This window comes from Salmo trutta, chromosome 24 (genome assembly GCF_901001165.1).
Source record: "Salmo trutta chromosome 24, fSalTru1.1, whole genome shotgun sequence".
In the NCBI taxonomy this organism is placed as follows: domain Eukaryota; kingdom Metazoa; phylum Chordata; class Actinopteri; order Salmoniformes; family Salmonidae; genus Salmo; species Salmo trutta.
The window spans coordinates 48,134,378-48,152,120 of NC_042980.1; the positions used below are offsets into that span (position 1 = coordinate 48,134,378).

The following is a 17,743-nucleotide window of genomic DNA, read 5'->3' on the forward strand; positions in this document are numbered from 1 at the left end:
CCATTGATGAGCACGGTCTGGATGAGGAGAGGGAGGGATACAGGAAGGGGTTAGGAGGGATACAGGAGTGGATGGATTACCATTGATGAGCACGGTCTGGATGAGGAGAGGGAGGGATACAGGAAGGGGTTAGGAGGGACACAGAGTGGATGGATTACCATTGATGAGCACGGTCTGGATGAGGAGAGGGAGGGATACAGGAAGGGGTTAGGAGGGATACAGGAGTGGATGGATTACCATTGATGAGCACGGTCTGGATGAGGAGAGGGAGGGATACAGGAAGGGGTTAGGAGGGATACAGGAGTGGATGGATTACCATTGATGAGCACGGTCTGGATGAGGAGAGGGAGGGATACAGGAAGGGGTTAGGAGGGATACAGGAGTGGATGGATTACCATTGATGAGCACGGTCTGGATGAGGAGAGGGAGGGATACAGGAAGGGGTTAGGAGGGATACAGGAGTGGATGGATTACCATTGATGAGCACGGTCTGGATGAGGAGAGGGAGGGATACAGGAAGGGGTTAGGAGGGATACAGGAGTGGATGGATTACCATTGATGAGCACGGTCTGGATGAGGAGAGGGAGGGATACAGGAAGGGGTTAGGAGGGATACAGGAGTGGATGGATTACCATTGATGAGCACGGTCTGGATGAGGAGAGGGAGGGATACAGGAAGGGGTTAGGAGGGATACAGGAGTGGATGGATTACCATTGATGAGCACGGTCTGGATGAGGAGAGGGAGGGATACAGGAAGGGGTTAGGAGGGATACAGGAGTGGATGGATTACCATTGATGAGCACGGTCTGGATGAGGAGAGGGAGGGATACAGGAAGGGGTTAGGAGGGATACAGGAGTGGATGGATTACCATTGATGAGCACGGTCTGGATGAGGAGAGGGAGGGATACAGGAAGGGGTTAGGAGGGATACAGGAGTGGATGGATTACCATTGATGAGCACGGTCTGGATGAGGAGAGGGAGGGATACAGGAAGGGGTTAGGAGGGATACAGGAGTGGATGGATTACCATTGATGAGCACGGTCTGGATGAGGAGAGGGAGGGATACAGGAAGGGGTTAGGAGGGATACAGGAGTGGATGGATTACCATTGATGAGCACGGTCTGGATGAGGAGAGGGAGGGATACAGGAAGGGGTTAGGAGGGATACAGGAGTGGATGGATTACCATTGATGAGCACGGTCTGGATGAGGAGAGGGAGGGATACAGGAAGGGGTTAGGAGGGACACAGAGTGGATGGATTACCATTGATGAGCACGGTCTGGATGAGGAGAGGGAGGGATACAGGAAGGGGTTAGGAGGGATACAGGAGTGGATGGATTACCATTGATGAGCACGGTCTGGATGAGGAGAGGGAGGGATACAGGAAGGGGTTAGGAGGGATACAGGAGTGGATGGATTACCATTGATGAGCACGGTCTGGATGAGGAGAGGGAGGGATACAGGAAGGGGTTAGGAGGGATACAGGAGTGGATGGATTACCATTGATGAGCACGGTCTGGATGAGGAGAGGGAGGGATACAGGAAGGGGTTAGGAGGGATACAGGAGTGGATGGATTACCATTGATGAGCACGGTCTGGATGAGGAGAGGGAGGGATACAGGAAGGGGTTAGGAGGGATACAGGAGTGGATGGATTACCATTGATGAGCACGGTCTGGATGAGGAGAGGGAGGGATACAGGAAGGGGTTAGGAGGGATACAGGAGTGGATGGATTACCATTGATGAGCACGGTCTGGATGAGGAGAGGGAGGGATACAGGAAGGGGTTAGGAGGGATACAGGAGTGGATGGATTACCATTGATGAGCACGGTCTGGATGAGGAGAGGGAGGGATACAGGAAGGGGTTAGGAGGGATACAGGAGTGGATGGATTACCATTGATGAGCACGGTCTGGATGAGGAGAGGGAGGGATACAGGAAGGGGTTAGGAGGGATACAGGAGTGGATGGATTACCATTGATGAGCACGGTCTGGATGAGGAGAGGGAGGGATACAGGAAGGGGTTAGGAGGGATACAGGAGTGGATGGATTACCATTGATGAGCACGGTCTTCAAGAGCCCGTCTTCCTCGATCTCTGTTCTCTCCTGACCGTTTTCTTTGATCCTGTTGACAAGAACAGTCAGTCACATCATATTTAGGGAGCCAGTAAACATGTTTCCCTCACATGACCGTGCACTGTAACACAAACACTGTAACAAATGGTACCAGACTGAAAAACAGCTTCTATCTCAAGGCCATCAGACTGTTAAACAGCCGTCATTAACGTTGAGTGGCTGCTGCCAACATACTGACTCAAATCTAGCCACTTTAATAAATGTATGTAACAAATGTATCACTAGCCACTTCAAACAATGCCACTTTATATAATGTTTACATACCCTACATTACTCATCTCATACAGTGGGGGGAAAAAGTATTTGATCCCCTGCTGATTTTGTATGTTTGTCCACTGATAAAGAAAGGATCAGTCTATAATTTTAATGGTAGGTTTTTTTTGAACAGTGAGAGACAGAATAACAACAAAAATATCCAGAAAAACGCATGTCAAAAATGTTATAAAATGATTTGCATTTTAATGAGGGAAATAAGTATTTGACCCCTCTCAATCAGAAAGATTTCTGGCTCCCAGGTGTCTTTTATACAGGTAACGAGCTGAGATTAGGAGCACACTCTTAAAGGGAGTGCTTCTAATCTCAGTTTGTTACCTGTATAAAAGACACCTGTCCACAGAAGCAATCAATCAATCAGATTCCAAACTCTCCACCACGGCCAAGACCAAAGAGCTTTCCAAGGATATCAGGGACAAGATTGTAGACCTACACAAGGCTGGAATGGGCTACAAGACCATTGCCAAGCAGCTTGGTGAGAAGGTGACAACAGTTGGTGCGATGATTCGCAAATGGAAGAAACACAAAAGAACTGTCAATCTCCCTCGGCCTGGGGCTCCATGCAAGATCTCACCTCGTGGAGTTGCAATGATCATGAGAACGGTGAGGAATCAGCCCAGAACTACACAGGAGGATCTTGTCAATGATCTCAAGGCAGCTGGGACCATAGTCACCAAGAAAACAATTGGTAACACACTACGCCGTGAAGGACTGAAATCCTGCAGCGCCCGCAAGGTCCCCCTGGTCAAGAATACATATACATGCCCGTCTGAAGTTTGCCAATGAACATCTGAATGATTCAGAGGACAACTGGTGAAAGTGTTGTGGTCAGATGAGACCAAAATGGAGCTCTTTGGCATCAACTCAACTCGCCGTGTTTGGAGGAAGAGGAATGCTGCCTATGGCCCCAAGAACACCACCCCCACCGTCAAACATCGAGGTGGAAACATTATGCTTTGGGGGTGTTTTTCTGCTAAGGGGACAGGACAACTTCACCGCATCAAAGGGACGATGGACGGGTCCATGTACCGTCAAATCTTGGGTGAGAACCTCCTTCCCTCAGCCAGGGCATTGAAAATGGGTCGTGGATGGGTATTCCAGCATGACAATGACACAAAAAACACACGGCCAAGGCAACAAAGGAGTGGCTCAAGAAGAAGCACATTAAGGTCCTGGAGTGGCCTAGCCAGTCTCCAGACCTTAATCCCATAGAAAATCTGTGGAGGGAGCTGAAGGTTCGAGTTGCCAAACGTCAGCCTCGAAACCTTAATGACTTGGAGAAGATCTGCAAAGAGGAGTGGGACAAAATCCCTCCTGAGATGTGTGCAAACCGGTGGCCAACTACAAGAAACGTCTGACCTCTGTGATTGCCAACAAGGGTTTTGCCACCAAGTACTAAGTCATGTTTTGCAGAAGGGTCAAATACTTATTTCCCTCATTAAAATGCAAATCATTTTATAACATTTTTGACATGCGTTTTTCTGGATATTTTTGTTGTTATTCTGTCTCTCACTGTTCAAATAAACCTACCATTAAAATTATAGACTGATCATTTCTTTGTCAGTGGGCAAACATACAAAATCAGCAGGGGATCAAATACTTTTTCCCCCCACTGTATGTATATACTGTACTCTATACCATCTACTGCATCTTGCCTATGCCGTTCGGCCATCACTCATTCATATATTTTTATGTCAATATTCTTATTCATTCCTTTACACTTGTGTGCAAAAGGTAGTTGTTGTGAAATTGTTAGGTTATATTACTTGTTAGATATTACTGCATGGTCGGAACTAGAAACACAAGCATTTCGCTACACTCGCATTAATATCTGCTAACCATGTCTATGTGACCAATAACATTTGATTTGATTTTGATTTGATTTTACCATTTGCCCAAGTGTTTTACACTAAATAGGGTTTATGGTGCAATTTGGGATACAGATTTTACTGACTTCTTGGTGGTGGTGCGTTTCCCGTTGATGAGACGCGTAGAAGTGGAGACAGACTTGAAATTCCCCATCCCTCCTCCGATGCTGTCCATCCAATCCATTCCCCCCATGGAGGATGAGGAAGAGGTGAAGTCACGCACTGTGAAAGAGGGAAGAGGAGGAAGAGGTGAAGTCATGCACTGTGAAAGAGGGAGGAGGAGGAGGAAGAAGTGAAGTCATGCACTGTGAAAGAGGGAAGAGGAGGAAGAGGTGAAGTCATGAACTGTGAAAGAGGGAGGAAGAGGTGAAGGCATGCACTGTGAAAGAGGGAGGAGGAGGAAGAGGTGAAGTCATGCACTGTGAAAGAGGGAGGAGGAGGAAGAGGTGAAGTCATGCACTGTGAAAGAGGGGGGAGGAGGAAGAGGTGAAGTCATGCACTGTGAAAGAGGGAGGAGGAGGAAGAGGTGAAGTCATGCACTGTGAAAGAGGGAGGAAGAGGTGAAGTCATGCACTGTGAAAGAGGGAGGAGGAGGAAGAGGTGAAGTCATGCACTGTGAAAGAGGGGGGAGGAAGAGGAAGAGGTGAAGTCATGCACTGTGAAAGAGGGAGGAAGAGGAAGAGGTGAAGTCATGCACTGTGAAAGAGGGAGGAAGAGGTGAAGTCATGCACTGTGAAAGAGGGAGGACCAGTCAGATAAACTGTGTTAATACCCTCTTATTATAGAACTGTGTTGTTGTGTTATGTGTTAATACCATCTTATTTTCCATTGTGTCCCAAATGACACCCTATTCTCTATATAGTACACTACTTTTGACCAGAGCCATATGAGCGCAGTCGAAAGTAGTGCACTACATAGGGTGCCATTTGGGATCCAGACATTAAGTTATTACTGACCTCCAGCAGAGGGGAAGGAGAAAAACCGGCTTGGGCCGAGCCTCGAAGTGCCAGGATGTCCATGGAAGCCACTGTGCATCCCTCCTCCGAAGGCAAAGTCATCTGAGAGGACAGCGATAACAGAGAGACTATGAGAACAGCGATAACAGAGAGACTGAGAACAGTGATAACAGAGAGACTGAGAACAGCGATAACAGAGACTGAGAACAGTGATAACAGAGAGACTGAGAACAGCGATAACAGAGACTGAGAACAGCGATAACAGAGAGACTATGAGAACAGCGATAACAGAGAGACTGAGAACAGTGATAACAGAGAGACTGAGAACAGCGATAACAGAGACTGAGAACAGTGATAACAGAGAGACTGAGAACAGCGATAACAGAGACTGAGAACAGCGATAACAGAGAGACTGAGAACAGCGATAACAGAGAGACTATGAGAACAGTGATAACAGAGAGACCGAGAACAGTGATAACAGAGAGACTGAGAACAGTGATAACAGAGAGACTGAGAACAGCGATAACAGAGAGACTGAGAACAGTGATAACAGAGAGACTGAGAACAGTGATAACAGGGAGACTGAGAACAGTGATAACAGAGAGACTATGAGGACAGTGATAACAGGGAGACTGAGAACAGTGATAACAGAGAGACTATGATGACAGTGATAACAGAGAGACTGAGAACAGTGATAACAGAGAGACTATGAGGACAGTGATAACAGAGAGACTATGAGGACAGTGATAACAGAGAGACTATGAAACATAGGAAGAAGCAGGTAGTGTTCTGCTTTGTGTGAACTGCTGCGATTCCCCTACGAACTGGTTTCCCGGTCAGATTTAGCCTCGACTAAGGAACACATAAAGACATAGGACATTGTTGAAGGACTGTAGGATATTGGTCAGACCTACCGAAGAAATTTGCAAAAGGATCCTGGCCTCCAAAGAATTCTTGAAACACTTCCTCTGGACTCCGGAATGTAAAGGTGAACCCTGGGAAGTCTTCTGGGGTGGGATGGCTACTGGAGCCTGGAGGGAGGGAGGGAGGGAGGGAAGGAGGGAGGGAGGGAGGGAGGGAGGGAGGGAGGGAGGGAAGGAGGGAGGGAGGGAGGGAGGGAGGGAGGGAGGGAGGGAGGGAGGGAAGGAGGGAGGGAGGGAGGGAGGGAGGGAGGGAGGGAGGGAGGGAGGGAGGGAGGGAGGGAGGGAAGGAGGGAGGGAGGGAGGGAGGGAGGGAGGGAAGGAGGGAGGGAGGGAGGGAGGGAGGGAGGGAAGGAGGGAGGGAGGGAGGGAAGGAGGGAGGGAGGGAGGGAGGGAGGGAGGGAGGGAGGGAGGGAAGGAGGGAGGGAGGGAGGGAGGGAGGGAGGGAGGGAGGGAGGGAGGGAGGGAAGGAGGGAGGGAGGGAGGGAGGGATGGAAGGAAGGAAGGATGGAAGGAAGGAGGGAGGGAGGGAGGGAGGGAAGGAAGGAAGGAAGGAAGGAAGGAAGGAAGGAAGGAAGGAAGGGAGGGAGGGAGGGAGGGAGGGAGGGAGGGAGGGGATAAATACATTTTGATTGATTAATATGGACACTACCAACATTGTTGATCAAAAACAGAACAGAATAGAATAGATCATGTAGTTGTAGACAAGTCTATAAAACTCGACTTGCGTAAACCCCTGGTTCTATGAAAAGCCTTGCAGCTAGCTAGCCAAGTTAGCTAAAGTCTTTGCGACAAGGGCAAACCAAGTCTCGATAGCTAGCCATGTGGCGCTAGCTAAACTGAGACTGACGAGTAGAGAAATTAATTCTACTTGAAGCAAAACATTATTTTCGATCAGTACTCAACACTATCGATCAAGAGCTGAAGTCCGACGTTCAGCCATGTTAACCTCACGGTCCGACGTTCAGCAGAGTTAACCTCACGGTCCGACGTTCAGCAGAGTTAACCTCACGGTCCGACGTTCAGCAGAGTTAACCTCACGGTCCTACGTTCAGCAGAGTTAACCTCACGGTCCTACGTTCAGCAGAGTTAACCTGACGGTTCCACTGACAATGGTTCAGTAGGAAGACAGGAATCTAGTCGTACTGAGGAGAGTTTTTTTTTGTGAACGCAGTCACTTCCGCAAGGAAGAGAGGCGAGAATGACCAATTGGCGGACAAGTGGCTCCCTTTTATGAAGGATAGGGGCTCAACCTCATTCGCCACTTGACCTGTCCGTCTCCAACAGACGCTATGTGATTGCATACTTCCGAGCTTGTGACTCGTCCTAAAGGCGTATCCCATAAGGGATAGCTCAAAACGTGTATTAGAAATAGAATCACGAGAGATAAAACAGAGAGATTCTTTCACCTGTGTTGTTGGGAATTCTGTCTTTGCCATAGGTATCATACGCCTCTCGTTTACTCCCTGTAAAGATAAGGAGACTGACTGTTATTAAACACCAAGTCCACAGAACAGTTGAGAAGGGGTAATAATTACGTTCATTCTAGGTTTTAATAACAGGTTAAGGTATGTCTTACGGTCTGACAGAACTTCATAAGCCTCAGCCAGCTCCTTAAACTTCCCTTCCGCCTCCTCCTTGTTGTCTGGGTTCTTGTCCGGATGCCATCGCAGAGCCTGTTTCCTGTACCTTTACAAAACAAACACAGTAACATATTCAATACCACAGTAACTATTTTCAATAGCTAAATGTAGACCTATAAAGGGGCCTCTAAATGTATTAGAGCAGCGTCTTACTGTAAGAGAAAATTATTCCCTTTTGGAGGGGACAGCAAAACAGAGGACAAGCCTAAAAGACTATAGAAGACTATAGGAAACACATATGCAGAAGACTGACAGGACACAACATTTGATGCAGGAGACAAAATCTGAGCATTGGGCTGAAAGAAAGAGAGGATCGTTGGTAATTCAATGCCCCTCCAGGAGAGAGAGAGTTAGAGAGAGAGTTAGAGAGAGAGAGAGAGAGAGTTAGAGAGAGAGAGAGAGAGAGATAGAGAGAGAGACGGATGGGGATGAATCATCCTTATTGAAATGGTGCTGAGTCATGAAACGGAGGCCGCATTCCAAATGGCACACCATTCCCTACATAGTGCACTTCCCTGTCTGGCGTTGGTCAAAAGTAGTGCACTATGTAGGGAATAGGGTATAATTTGGGATACATGTTGAGTCATTAATGTTTAAAAAGGCTTCTGTGTCTGTCCAGTAACTCTATCAGTCTGTGTGGTTGTGTCTGTCCAGTAACTCTATCAGTCTGTGTGGTTGTGTCTGTCCAGTAACTCTATCAGTCTGTGTGGTTGTGTCTGTCCAGTAACTCTATCAGTCTGTGTGGTTGTGTCTGTCCAGTAACTCTATCAGTCTGTGTGGTTGTGTCTGTCCAGTAACTCTATCAGTCTGTGTGGTTGTGTCTGTCCAGTAACTCTATCAGTCTGTGTGGTTGAGCTATCAATAGCTACTGTAAGGATATACAGATAAACCAGTCTAATATTTAACCTATAAATATACAGATAAAAGATACATGTCTGAGATTTAAAACGTAACACAGCCTGTCATGAAGACCTGTTTAATATTCAGAACATAGAATTAACATGAACCATAAAGGCCTAGTATAGAGCCACTGTATAGAATGAAGTAGGGGACTGTCAATGTTTTTGACCCCTAGATGTTTTGTACACCTCCCCAAAGCAGCTTGTCAATGTTTTTGACCCCTAGATGTTTTGTACACCTCCACAAAGCAGCTTGTCAATGTTTTTGACCCTAGATGTTTTGTACACCTCCACAAAGCAGCTTGTCAATGTTTTTGACCCCTAGATGTTTTGTACACCTCCACAAAGCAGCTTGTCAATGTTTTTGACCCCTAGATGTTTTGTACACCTCCCCAAAGCAGCTTGTCAATGTTTTTGACCCCTAGAAGTTGACCCCTGAAAAACCTTTGGTCAGGTCTGTCTTGTAAAAGAGATGTTTAATCTCAATGAGACTAACCTGGTCAAATAAACTACAGTATGAATCCTGTACTTACGCCTTCTTGATGTCCTCCGGAGAGGCACTTTGTGACACTCCCAGAACATTATAATAATCCACCATGTCTTCTTCACTCACCCCACTGCAACTGTTGACGACAAAAACAACAACCTCATCAGAGTAGAATACACTCAAGTAGTTTCTCAAAGACATCAAGTGGTCATGTGAATGAATCTGTTTAGACCCCTTTACAGTACGACTCATCTGATCACATATAGGGGCGGCAGGGTAGCCTAGTGGTTAGAGTGTAGGGGCGGCAGGTAGCCTAGTGGTTAGAGTGTAGGGACGGCAGGGTAGCCTAGTGGTTAGAGTGTAGGGGCGGCAGGTAGCCTAGTGGTTAGAGTGTAGGGGCGGCAGGTAGCCTAGTGGTTAGAGTGTAGGGGCGGCAGGTAATCTAGTGGTTAGAGTGTAGGGACGGCAGGGTAGCCTAGTGGGTAGAGTGTAGGGACGGCAGGTAGTCTGGTGGTTAGAGTGTAGGGGTGGCAGGTAGCCTAGTGGTTAGAGTGTAGGGGGCGGCAGGTAGCCTAGTGGTTAGAGTGTAGGGACAGCAGGTAGCCTAGTGGTTAGAGTGTAGGGGCGGCAGGTAGCCTAGTGTTTAGAGTGTAGGGGCGGCAGGTAGCCTAGTGGTTAGAGTGTAGGGGCGGCAGGGTAGCCTAGTGGTTAGAGTGTAGGGGCGGCAGGTAGCCTAGTGGTTAGAGTGTAGGGACGGCAGGGTAGCCTAGTGGGTAGAGTGTAGGGACGGCAGGTAGTCTGGTGGTTAGAGTGTAGGGGTGGCAGGTAGCCTAGTGGTTAGAGTGTAGGGGGCGGCAGGTAGCCTAGTGGTTAGAGTGTAGGGGTGGCAGGTAGCCTAGTGGTTAGAGTGTAGGGGCGGCAGGTAGCCTAGTGGTTAGAGTGTAGGGGGGGCAGGTAGCCTAGTGGTTAGAGTGTAGGGGCGGCAGGTAGCCTAGTGGTTAGAGTGTAGGGGCGGCAGGGTAGCCTAGTGGTTAGAGTGTAGGGACGGCAGGGTAGCCTAGTGGTTAGAGTGTAGGGACGGCAGGTAGTCTAGTGGTTAGAGTGTAGGGGTGGCAGGTAGCCTAGTGGTTAGAGTGTAGGGGGCGGCAGGTAGCCTAGTGGTTAGAGTGTAGGGGTGGCAGGTAGCCTAGTGGTTAGAGTGTAGGGGCGGCAGGTAGCCTAGTGGTTAGAGTGGAGGGGAGGCAGGTAACCTAGTGGTTAGAGTGGAGGGGGGGCAGGTAGCCTAGTGGTTAGAGTGTAGGGGCGGCAGGTAGCCTAGTGGTTAGAGTGTAGGGGCGGCAGGTAGCCTAGTGGTTAGAGTGTAGGGGGGGCAGGTAGCCTAGTGGTTAGAGTGTAGGGGCGGCAGGTAGCCTAGTGGTTAGAGTGTAGGGGCGGCAGGGTAGCCTAGTGGTTAGAGTGTAGGGACGGCAGGGTAGCCTAGTGGTTAGAGTGTAGGGACGGCAGGTAGTCTAGTGGTTAGAGTGTAGGGGTGGCAGGTAGCCTAGTGGTTAGAGTGTAGGGGGCTGCAGGTAGCCTAGTGGTTAGAGTGTAGGGGTGGCAGGTAGCCTAGTGGTTAGAGTGTAGGGGCGGCAGGTAGCCTAGTGGTTCGAGTGTAGGGGGGGCAGGTAGCCTAGTGGTTAGAGTGTAGGGGCGGCAGGTAGCCTAGTGGTTAGAGTGTAGGGGCGGCAGGTAGCCTAGTGGTTAGAGTGTAGGGGTGGCAGGTAGCCTAGTGGTTAGAGTGGAGGGGCGGCAGGGTAGCCTAGTGGTTAGAGTGTAGGGACGGCAGGGTAGCCTAGTGGTTAGAGTGTAGGGACGGCAGGTAGTCTAGTGGTTAGAGTGTAGGGGTGGCAGGTAGCCTACTGGTTAGAGTGTAGGGGGCTGCAGGTAGCCTAGTGGTTAGAGTGTAGGGGTGGCAGGTAGCCTAGTGGTTAGAGTGTAGGGGCGGCAGGTAGCCTAGTGGTTCGAGTGTAGGGGGGGCAGGTAGCCTAGTGGTTAGAGTGTAGGGGCGGCAGGTAGTCTAGTGGTTAGAGTGTAGGGGCGGCAGGTAGCCTAGTGGTTAGAGTGTAGGGGCGGCAGGTAGCCTAGTGGTTAGAGTGTAGGGGCGGCAGGTAGCCTAGTGGTTAGAGTGTAGGGGCGGCAGGTAGCCTAGTGGTTAGAGTGTAGGGACGGCAGGTAGCCTAGTGGTTAGAGTGTAGGGGCGGCAGGTAGCCTAGTGGTTAGAGTGTAGGGGTGGCAGGTAGTCTAGTGGTTAGAGTGTAGGGGTGGCAGGTAGCCTAGTGGTTAGAGTGTAGGGACAGCAGGTAGTCTAGTGGTTAGAGTGTAGGGGCGGCAGGTAGCCTAGTGGTTAGAGTGTAGGGGCGGCAGGTAGTCTAGTGGTTAGAGTGTAGGGGCGGCAGGTAGCCTAGTGGTTAGAGTGTAGGGGCGGCAGGTAGTCTAGTGGTTAGAGTGTAGGGGTGGCAGGTAGCCTAGTGGTTAGAGTGTAGGGGGCGGCAGGTAGCCTAGTGGTTAGAGTGGAGGGGCGGCAGGTAGCCTAGTGGTTAGAGTGTAGGGGCGGCAGGTAGCCTAGTGGTTAGAGTGTAGGGGCGGCAGGTAGCCTAGTGGTTAGAGTGTAGGGGTGGCAGGTAGCCTAGTGGTTAGAGTGTTGGGGCGGCAGGTAGTCTAGTGGTTAGAGTGTAGGGGCGGCAGGTAGCCTAGTGGTTAGAGTGTAGGGACAGCAGGTAGCCTAGTGGTTAGAGTGTAGGGGCGGCAGGTAGCCTAGTGTTTAGAGTGTAGGGGGGGCAGGTAGCCTAGTGGTTAGAGTGTAGAGGTGGCAGGTAGCCTAGTGGTTAGAGTGTAGGGGCGGCAGGTAGCCTAGTGGTTAGAGTGTAGGGGCGGCAGGTAGCCTAGTGGTTAGAGTGGAGGGGCGGCAGGCAGTCTAGTGGTTAGAGTGTAGGGGTGGCAGGTAGCCTAGTGGTTAGAGTGTAGGGGCGGCAGGTAGCCTAGTGGTTAGAGTGTAGGGGCGGCAGGTAGCCTAGTGGTTAGAGTGTAGGGGTGGCAGGTAGTCTAGTGGTTAGAGTGTAGGGGCGGCAGGTAGCCTAGTGATTAGAGTGGAGGAACGGCAGGTAGCCTAGTGGTTAGAGTGTAGGGGCGGCAGGTAGCCTAGTGGTTAGAGTGTAGGGGGGGCAGGTAGTCTAGTGATTAGAGTGGAGGAACGGCAGGTAGCCTAGTGGTTAGAGTGTAGGGGGTGGCAGGTAGCCTAGTGGTTAGAGTGTAGAGGAGGCAGGTAGCCTAGTGGTTAGAGTGTAGGGGCGGCAGGTAGTCTAGTGGTTAGAGTGTAGGGGTGGCAGGTAGCCTAGTGGTTAGAGTGTAGGGGCGGCAGGTAGCCTAGTGGTTAGAGTGTAGGGGCAGCAGGTAGCCTAGTGGTTAGAGTGTAGGGGGCGGCAGGTAGCCTAGTGGTTAGAGTGGAGGGGCGGCAGGCAGTCTAGTGGTTAGAGTGTAGGGGTGGCAGGTAGCCTAGTGGTTAGAGTGTAGGGGCGGCAGGTAGCCTAGTGGTTAGAGTGTAGGGGCGGCAGGTAGCCTAGTGGTTAGAGTGGAGGGGCGGCAGGCAGTCTAGTGGTTAGAGTGTAGGGGTGGCAGGTAGCCTAGTGGTTAGAGTGTAGGGGTGGCAGGTAGCCTAGTGTTTAGAGTGTAGGGGCGGCAGGTAGCCTAGTGGTTAGAGTGTAGGGGTGGCAGGTAGACTAGTGTTTAGAGTGTAGGGGCGGCAGGTAGCCTAGTGGTTAGAGTGTAGGGGTGGCAGGTAGCCTAGTGGTTAGAGTGTAGGGGTGGCAGGTAGTCTAGTGGTTAGAGTGTAGGGGCGGCAGGTAGCCTAGTGGTTAGAGTGTAGGGGCGGCAGGTAGTCTAGTGGTTAGAGTGTAGGGGTGGCAGGTAGCCTAGTGGTTAGAGTGTAGGGGTGGCAGGTAGCCTAGTGGTTAGAGTGTAGGGGTGGCAGGTAGCCTAGTGGTTAGAGTGGAGGGGCGGCAGGTAGCCTAGTGGTTAGAGTGTAGAGGAGGCAGGTAGCCTAGTGGTTAGAGTGTAGAGGAGGCAGGTAGCCTAGTGGTTAGAACGTTGGACCAGTAACCCGAAAGGATGCTGGATCGAATCCCTGAGCTGACGAGGTAAAAAAAAAATCTGTTGTTTTTGCCTCCGAACAAGACAGTTAACCCACTGCTCCCCTTATTGTAAAATAAGAATTTGTTCTTAACTGACTTACCTAGTTAAAAATAAAGGTTACATTTTTTTGTAAAAAGTCCTTAGTACAACAGGCTTACCCTATAATAACCATCATCTGAGGTTGTATTACTTCATGGTTCATTTGTCATCATTTTAGTCTTTGTAAACAAACCATGTGTACGTTTAAAATAGGGTACATATCCCCAGTCCTTCTGTTTAGCCAAACAACAAAAAAACACTGTCATGGTCACGCTGTTGAAATTACAAAAATTGGCCTTTAACAAGTGGACTATTTGACTTGTGAGCTCATTGATAACAACAATGCATGACTGATAGGATATTTTTTATTCATTTTCCTATTCAGAATCGTGGGGGGGGGGAGGGGCAATTCTGTAGTCTGAATCAATCTATCCAAGACCAGCAGAACAAACCGCTGACGGTGGGGTCACTACGGTAAACTAATGTTACCGTCGACGGGTATTTCATCGGATCTTTTCACTTCCATCTTAACGGTAAGCGTGTGTCCTATTTCATCTCATCTTGTCACATACTTATTGGTTTAAGATATAATAGGATAACTTATTAAAAAGGAACAATCTGTGAGAATTATTACTGTTCAATGGTATTTTCTTTTACATTTTTTTTGTAAATGCCTTATGAGTTTAGAGGGATTACTAGTCTAGTTGTATTACTGTATTAATACACTGTTAGTGGGATACTAGTCTAGTTGTATTACTGTATTAATACACTGTTAGTGGGATACTAGTCTAGTTGTATTACTGTATTAATACACTGTTAGTGGGATACTAGTCTAGTTGTATTACTGTATTAATACACTGTCAGTGGGATACTAGTCTAGTTGTATTACTATATTAATACACTGTTAGTGGGATACTAGTCTAGTTGTATTACTGTATTAATACACTGTTAGTGGGATACTAGTCTAGTTGTATTACTGTATTAATACACTGTTAGTGGGATACTAGTCTAGTTGTATTACTGTATTAATACACTGTTAGTGGGATACTAGTCTAGTTGTATTACTGTATTAATACACTGTTAGTGGGATACTAGTCTAGTTGTATTACTGTATTAATACACTGTTAGTGGGATACTAGTCTAGTTGTATTACTGTATTAATACACTGTTAGTGGGATACTAGTCTAGTTGTATTACTGTATTAATACACTGTTAGTGGGATACTAGTCTAGTTGTATTACTGTATTAATACACTGTTAGTGGGATACTAGTCTAGTTGTATTACTGTATTAATACACTGTTAGTGGGATACTAGTCTAGTTGTATTACTGTATTAATACACTGTTAGTGGGATACTAGTTGTATTACTGTATTAATACACTGTTAGTGGGATACTAGTCTAGTTGTATTACTGTATTAATACACTGTTAGTGGGATACTAGTCTAGTTGTATTACTGTATTAATACACTGTTAGTGGGATACTAGTCTAGTTGTATTACTGTATTAATACACTGTCAGTGGGATACTAGTCTAGTTGTATTACTGTATTAATACACTGTCAGTGGGATACTAGTCTAGTTGTATTACTGTATTAATACACTGTCAGTGGGATACTAGTGTAGTTGTATTACTGTATTAATACACTGTTAGTGGGATACTAGTCTAGTTGTATTACTGTATTAATACACTGTTAGTGGGATACTAGTTGTATTACTGTATTAATACACTGTTAGTGGGATACTAGTCTAGTTGTATTACTGTATTAATACACTGTTAGTGGGATACTAGTCTAGTTGTATTACTGTATTAATACACTGTTAGTGGGATACTAGTCTAGTTGTATTACTGTATTAATACACTGTCAGTGGGATACTAGTCTAGTTGTATTACTGTATTAATACACTGTTAGTGGGATACTAGTCTAGTTGTATTACTGTATTAATACACTGTTAGTGGGATACTAGTCTAGTTGTATTACTGTATTAATACACTGTTAGTGGGATACTAGTCTAGATGTATTACTGTATTAATACACTGTTAGAAGGATACTAGTTGCATTACTGTATTAATACACTGTTAGTGGGATACTAGTCTAGTTGTATTACTGTATTAATACACTGTCAGTGGGATACTAGTCTAGTTGTATTACTGTATTAATACACTGTTAATGGGATACTAGTCTAGTTGTATTACTGTATTAATACACTGTTAGTGGGATACTAGTCTAGTTGTATTACTGTATTAATACACTGTTAGAAGGATACTAGTCTAGTTGTATTACTGTATTAATACACTGTTAGTGGGATACTAGTCTAGTTGTATTACTGTATTAATACACTGTTAGTGGGATACTAGTCTAGTTGTATTACTGTATTAATACACTGTTAGTGGGATACTAGTCTAGTTGTATTACTGTATTAATACACTGTTAGTGGGATACTAGTCTAGTTGTATTACTGTATTAATACACTGTTAGTGGGATACTAGTCTAGTTGTATTACTGTATTAATACACTGTTAGTGGGATACTAGTCTAGTTGTATTACTGTATTAATACACTGTTAGTGGGATACTAGTCTAGTTGTATTACTGTATTAATACACTGTTAGTGGGATACTAGTCTAGTTGTATTACTGTATTAATACACTGTTAGTGGGATACTAGTTGTATTACTGTATTAATACACTGTTAGTGGGATACTAGTCTAGTTGTATTACTGTATTAATACACTGTTAGTGGGATACTAGTCTAGTTGTATTACTGTATTAATACACTGTTAGTGGGATACTAGTCTAGTTGTATTACTGTATTAATACACTGTTAGTGGGATACTAGTTGTATTACTGTATTAATACACTGTTAGTGGGATACTAGTCTAGTTGTATTACTGTATTAATACACTGTTAGTGGGATACTAGTCTAGTTGTATTACTGTATTAATACACTGTTAGTGGGATACTAGTTGTATTACTGTATTAATACACTGTTAGTGGGATACTAGTCTAGTTGTATTACTGTATTAATACACTGTTAGTGGGATACTAGTCTAGTTGTATTACTGTATTAATACACTGTTAGTGGGATACTAGTCTAGTCGTATTACTGTATTAATACAGTGTTTATGTTTCTTTATTTTATTTAACCTTAATGTATATTTTGCCTTCAACTGGTGGGATATGACTCGTGGATTCATGCATCTACAATGACTAATGATATCATTCAGAATGGACCGTTATGTAGCCCGTATCAATGTTTCCAGCACCAACAGAATAAACCGCTGACAGTTATTGGGCCTGTGAGGTAAACTAATGACTGTGACCATCCACGGGTATTCCCCCCCCTAAGGTTGGCAATGTGCCTCTGAGTTCTCTGGAAGCCCGACACAATATTATTTGGTTATTTCCAGCTCCTCCCGAGAGAGACCTGACATATGACAGCTGCCACCAACACACACACACACACACACACACACACACACACACGCGCGTCGAGCTAGGGTGTGAGATTTAAATGATATGTAACACTTGAAAATTGGAGCGTTTCAGACTAGACAAATGTTTCAATTTTAAGACGTGGACACGTTGTAAGTAAGTATTGCCTAATATGTTAAGCGTGTAGGAGAACGGAACATTGCAATGGCGATGTATATTGTTTGGACCGAGCTGAAAGAGAAAGACAACGGGTAGGCTACATAACTTGACAGAAAGTCCACACGCAACAACAACAACAACAACAAAAAGCCAAAGGATAATGAATATGGATAGCCTACTGTACCTTTTTTTATTAGGAGTACCAGCAACAGCTTTCGGTGTCTCAATCGCTCTTCTTAAAAATAGGAAATGTATTATTACGGAGAGCTTCTGGAATGCGCTTCGGGAGACAGGCGAACAAAGGTGGGTCCAACTATCCACGGAAGAAATGTAGAATATTTTCAGATTGTCTAAAAGCTAAGTATAGTGAACGGCCGTATTCCTGTGTGGCCTGGCCCGCACCATACCGCCGCAGTCCCTGTACACCTCCACCCCTGTCCGTCTCCTGGTATATCTCCACAACGACCACGTCACAATCAGCTGAGCGCAAAATAGAACGTCTAGAACATGCCAGTGTTCTACCACTACACGTCCCTCTGCTCTGTCTGGGGGCTGCACTGGGAGACATGTCCCGTCTGCAGATCACTGAGATCATAGCAATTACTACTCATATATATATACATATATACATATATACATATATATCGGCATTTAGGCAACTATTCCAACTCAAGGGAACATAACTAAACGTAATCTCTTTATACCAGACTGAACTGAATTAGACACAGTATCAAACATTTTAATTTGACAGGTATATAAACTCCAT

At 46.6% G+C, this 17,743-nt stretch overlaps 1 protein-coding gene across 2 annotated transcripts in view; it reads right to left on the reverse strand.

Moving 5' to 3' along the window:
- Nucleotides 1-17,465, reverse strand: part of dnajb2 (DnaJ heat shock protein family (Hsp40) member B2) — a 36,231-nt gene extending 18,766 nt beyond the window's left edge. For both annotated transcript variants that reach the window (XM_029712398.1, XM_029712397.1), the window contains exons 1-8: nucleotides 17,162-17,465; nucleotides 9,228-9,317; nucleotides 7,732-7,841; nucleotides 7,562-7,618; nucleotides 6,147-6,263; nucleotides 5,233-5,334; nucleotides 4,363-4,498; nucleotides 2,054-2,124 (exon numbers count right to left, since the gene is read on the reverse strand). In XM_029712398.1, coding sequence (XP_029568258.1) covers nucleotides 2,054-2,124; nucleotides 4,363-4,498; nucleotides 5,233-5,334; nucleotides 6,147-6,263; nucleotides 7,562-7,618; nucleotides 7,732-7,841; nucleotides 9,228-9,292 — 658 coding nt within the window. In that variant the 5' untranslated portion in view covers nucleotides 9,293-9,317; nucleotides 17,162-17,465. The remainder of the gene's footprint in view (nucleotides 1-2,053; nucleotides 2,125-4,362; nucleotides 4,499-5,232; nucleotides 5,335-6,146; nucleotides 6,264-7,561; nucleotides 7,619-7,731; nucleotides 7,842-9,227; nucleotides 9,318-17,161) is intronic.
- Nucleotides 17,466-17,743: the final 278 nt, after the last annotated feature.